At 41.7% G+C, this 5,145-nt stretch overlaps 1 protein-coding gene across 1 annotated transcript in view; it reads right to left on the bottom strand.

The window, feature by feature from the left end:
• SOD2 (superoxide dismutase 2, mitochondrial) overlaps positions 1 to 4,766 on the bottom strand; it is a 7,122-nt gene extending 2,356 nt beyond the window's left edge. The window contains exons 1-3 of the mRNA XM_010000016.1: positions 4,761 to 4,766; positions 4,296 to 4,533; positions 1,780 to 1,896 (exon numbers count right to left, since the gene is read on the bottom strand). Coding sequence (XP_009998318.1) covers positions 1,780 to 1,896; positions 4,296 to 4,533; positions 4,761 to 4,766 — 361 coding nt within the window. The remainder of the gene's footprint in view (positions 1 to 1,779; positions 1,897 to 4,295; positions 4,534 to 4,760) is intronic.
• Positions 4,767 to 5,145: the final 379 nt, after the last annotated feature.

The raw sequence follows: 5,145 nt of genomic DNA on the forward strand, positions 1-5,145 counted from the left end.
AATGTTTGCTCAAAACCTGAAAGTGTCTACACTCCTTTTTAATTAGCATGTGTAAGAATACTTCATACAGTACAGTGCTGGAGAATTCTTCATTTCTTCACCCAGATGGTGCTGAAAATCTCTTGGTGATAGCTACAGGTGCATCTTGAAATGCACAAAGTGCACAAAAGCCTTGAACTGTTCAGTTGAATACGAAAATACGTCATTTTAGGCCAACTGACTTTCACAGAAATGTCACAGAAACTGGGAGACAAAAATAAAGGCTTTAAAGCATCTTTTCTGAGAACATAATCTGAAAACAAGCTCTATCAGAAAGGGACTGACTGTCATCAGAAGTGCTTGTTGAAATTTCAGCTTTGAAGCTTCAAAGCTTTATGCTCTAGTCTTAATTAGATCATCTTCACAGCATCTTTGTACTTCTATGAGAGTCGAAGATCACAAGCAGATGTCACCTATGAACAATGAACCGAGGTATTAAGTGCCTGAAGCCCACCAATTTACAGACAGAATGTGTGGGTTTTGGCTGGGATAGAGTTAATTTTCTTCACAGTAGCTGGTATGGGGCTATGTTTGGATTTGTGCTGAAAACAAGTGTTGATAATGCAGAGATGTTTCCGTTGCTGAGCAGAGGCAATGCCTTTTCTGTTTCTCACTCCACCCCACCAGCAAGTAAGCTGGGAGTGCACAAGAAGTAGGGAGGGGGGGCACACAGCTAGGGCAGCTAATCCCAACTGACCAAAGGGATATTCCATACCTTATGGCATCATGCTCAGTATCTAAAGCTATGGGAAAAAAGGAAAGGGGGGATGTTCAGAGTGATGGTGTTTGTCTTCCCAAGTAACTGTTACTTGTGACAGAGCCCTGGAGTCCTGGACATGGTGGAATACCTGCTTTCCTGTGGGAAGCAGTGAATTAATTCCTTGTTTTGCTTTTCTCAAGCACACAGCTTTTGCTGTACCTATTAAACTGTCTTTATCTCAATCCATGAGTTTTCTCACATTCACCTTCCTGATTCCCTCCCCCATCCCACCAGCGGGGAGTAAGTGAGCATCTGTGTGAGGCTTAGTTTCTTGCTGAGGTTAAACTATGACGCATAGAAACCTCACTCAAAATTCCTCAAGTTTCTCACAACAGCTTTCATGAGATCTGTATTACAGGGCCTTTACCTTTAGCTGCAGGTCACTTGTAGACAATCATTTCTCTGTCCTCCCCAAGGGGATTTCTTCATTTAGGCTTCCACTGCTTACCTATCCCTATTCAAATTGGAACACTTATGCCACTAGGTTAAGTGGTCTGCAGCACAATTCTTCCCTTTCTGTGAACCAAGTACATATATGGCAACTTAATTATCACCGCTTTGTACAACTATTTTCTCGTATTAAGAGGGAAAGGACAATATCACAGAATCACAGAATTACCAAGGCTGGAGAAGACCTTTAAGATCATCAAGTCCAGCCTATGACCAACACCACATTGGCTAGACCATGGCACTAAGTGCCATATCCAGCTTTTCCTTACATATGGCAATAGTCAAGTATTTGGCAGTGTACACATAATCAGCTTTAGAAATTAAAAATACTTAGCACTGGGCTAGCTTTTTATATTATTGGCTTGCATCCAAAAAACCCTGAATTCCTCAGAATTGTGATAACTCTCATACTGAAAGGCAAATTAACTCTGAAAAATAAGATACTTTAGACTCTTTCAAAGAGAGAAAAGATCATAATTTCTACAGGTTAATTAAAACTGATGCAATAAACCACTGTAACAAGCACTAACCTTTAGGCTCTCCTCCTCCATTAGGAGAAAGGTTTGTCCAGAAGATGGTGTGATTGATATGACCCCCACCATTGAACTTCAGTGCAGGCTGAAGTGACACCTGAGTTGTAACATCACCTGAGGACACAGGAGATAAAAATACACAGATAAATAAAAACTTCATAATCACCACAGTAGTCACTAAGTTGCCACTAGGCCTCTATCCATCTCCAAAATCATACCGGCCTGTAACATGTCTATGGAAATGATAAGGTTTGTTACTATTATCTGTATTTTAGATAGTCACTGACAAACTACATGAAGATTTATCTTTGACCTTCTCTTAGCCTGTAATGATATGTAATCTGCCAATATTGCACCTATGAGACAATCCACACTACACATGTAAGTTCTATTGCCCTTCTACAGCAGAATAAAGCAACTAGTACCTACAGAAAATTCTAAGGATCCAGCACTTGTATATTGCTCAGTATTACCACTCCAAAAACACTGTTCACCCAATTAGCCCTGATTTGCAAACTACCATTTTTTAAGCTTCTTAAACAATTTATGGTGAAGTTTGTGCTTCAGAGAAAGTAGAATACTGTAAGCACATACACAAAATGTTCTTCTCCCTCCTATTTTTTGTTTCATTTTGTTTTTTGTGGAGGAATGTGGAGATAGTGACAGATTATTTTGTTCCACGTGACAACTCTGCATCTGAAACCAAGATCAGACAGCCCTGTACTTCACCCTTCTCTACAACATGCCATATTCCTTAAAGAATTCACTGGTGCCTTGTGCCTCTAAATGGTGTTGCACTACTTCTACAGTGTTTTGAATGCTATTTTAAATTTAAAAGAATTGAAACATTTCAAAGCTTTTTGAAGCTTTTTCCAGCATGCAATACATTCTCCAATACGGAATCAGCAAGAGCAGCCGTTTCCTCCACTCTCAAAAAGAGCAGCAGGAGTCTTTCTATAGCAATAAATGAGTCCTCTTAACACACCTGAACACAAGCCATCAAGCACTAGCACATCTGTTACTAAGATTTAAATATAGGATTCCAGGCTCTCAGCATCTCATCCTAATAGAACCATTTAGGTTGGAAAAGACCTTTAAGATCAAGTCCAAGTCCAACCTTTAACCTAACACTGCCAAGTCCACCACTAAAGCATGGTGCCACTAAACCCTAAGTGCCACATCTGCATGTCTTTTCAATACCTCCAGGGATGGTGAGTATCTCCTCACACCCTTCAGAAACTACAATAGCCTTGGTAAGCCTCAACAAATAAAAAACAGCTGGATGAAGCTGCTCCAATACGACTCACAAGTCTTCTAAATACACAGAATTCAATGCTTTGCTAAAAGGAGTTACTGCAATGCTCAATCACACACCTATGGCTTTTTGATTTTGTTAGAAAAAATATAGTGAAGAGTTTCCTTAAGATGTAGAAACTAAACAGTTTTCTACAAACTTGTCTTAAGAATAATGTTATCCCCACACAAATTCATTTTCACATGCGACACAGTTTAATTTTTTGCCAATTCACAAAAATACCTCTAAGTTAAAAAACAGTCTGTAACTAATGTGATCTCTGCATCAACAAAACCAGATGGGTACAGGACTGCAACAAAGCATCCAAACTACTGTTACTACAAACAGTATTTGCTGAATTCAGGTATCAAGTGAAAGGTAAGACACCTCCTGTACTCACTCACATGGCATCTTTGTGACATTTTCCTTGAATTTTGCATGCCCTAATGACCTTTTCTAGTTCATCCAGAACATACAACATAACACAGGCGAGAAATCCAAAAATAACCAAGGATGTCTGTCTTTATCACTGTTTATTCCACCAATCCCTAGAGGAACCTCTTCCCCAAGACCACTAGGAACCACAGATGGCATTTGACTGGTGACCTTAGAACACAATATCTGTGGTGCTGTCATATTAGTTCTGTTGAAATTGGCACTGGAAAAGACAATGGGAAATAAGTAACAAGTTTCAGCAAAAGAATCTTGTAATTTATTTGTATATAGTCCCTGGCCTTTGCTCAAGCTCACTGCACTCCTCAACACAGCCCAGCAGACAATCCAGTACACCCGACAGGCAGCACAAAGGTGCCCCAGAGACTTGTGAGCTCAGTTTGGTGCTGTATACATTAACCACACATTTGTCTTAGCTTCATTTGCATATGACTATTTCACAAGAATCAGCAGAGCACCTGATGTTAAAATGATCAAGGTGCACAAATTTGACACATTTATTACTAATCTTTCATTACAAAGTATTTGTTTAGTAAAATGACTGAAGTTTCCTATTGACTCAAGTCTTTCATTCAAGTTACTAATTTAAATACAGACAAAATCCACAACAATCAAATTCAGAGAAAAAAGGGAGCTTCAATTACATAATCCAAAATCTGTAAAAGAAACTATCTCCCCTGGAACAAAGGGATCTCCATACATTTTTCTCCTATACCATCTAGATCAGCTAGCTTCTGTCTCACCTGTTGACTCCAGATATACTGACCTTTTGCCAGTGCCTCTTTGTATTTCTCCTCAGCAACATTCAGGTTGTTCACGTAGGTGGCATGATGTTTGCTGTGGTGCAGCTGCATGATTTCTGCATTAATATGAGGCTCCAGAGCACCATAGTCGTAAGGCAAGTCAGGAAGAGTGTGCTTTTGCCTAGAGACCAAGCATCCCAAGGGTGCTGTCAACTTGGCACCACTCCTAGAAGAGAAAAAACAGAAGGAAGCAGTCTTACTCTTTCAGTAGACAGAAACCATGAGCATTATGATCAGCTGCTCTTAGTACACAGGGTGATATATCTGGTAAATAGGTCAAATTTCCAAATTTTCATCTTAATTGCAAAGATTAATTCACATAAACGCACAGACACGGGGCTTCACAACGTAAAGCTGCCAGTTCTCAAGCCAGTGCAGCCATGCAGAGCTAGGCTGGGCCTAGGAGTGGAAACCCAGCAGTTACACGCCGACATTCGGTTTCACCCGATCTTTAGTTATTAAAAATGGAAGCCAAGACGTCCCCGAAGTGTCCTTCCCTCCTTATCTACACGGCCCCTGTGCTGGGAGATAAAGGGGCCGAGAACCCCGGTGAGGGAACACCCAGGACCGAGACCCCGCGCCGCTGCGGACCCGTCCCCGGGCGGGCCCCAGGAGCCCGCACGCCGGGCAGGGACCGGGCGGCCAGCGCGGGGAACCGGGCAGGTTCTCGTCCCCCTTCCCCGCTTAACGCCCCGCACCCGACATGAGACACAAGGGCCGAGAGCCGCTGCGCTCGGGTAAGGTCACCGCTCGGAGACCTCTGAGTGACCTTGGCATAAAACCGAGGCAAAATAAGAGCAAAACCCTCCGGGC

The sequence above is a fragment of the Chaetura pelagica genome, unplaced genomic scaffold, assembly GCF_000747805.2.
Source record: "Chaetura pelagica isolate M959 unplaced genomic scaffold, ChaPel_1.0 scaffold135, whole genome shotgun sequence".
Classification (NCBI taxonomy): domain Eukaryota; kingdom Metazoa; phylum Chordata; class Aves; order Apodiformes; family Apodidae; genus Chaetura; species Chaetura pelagica.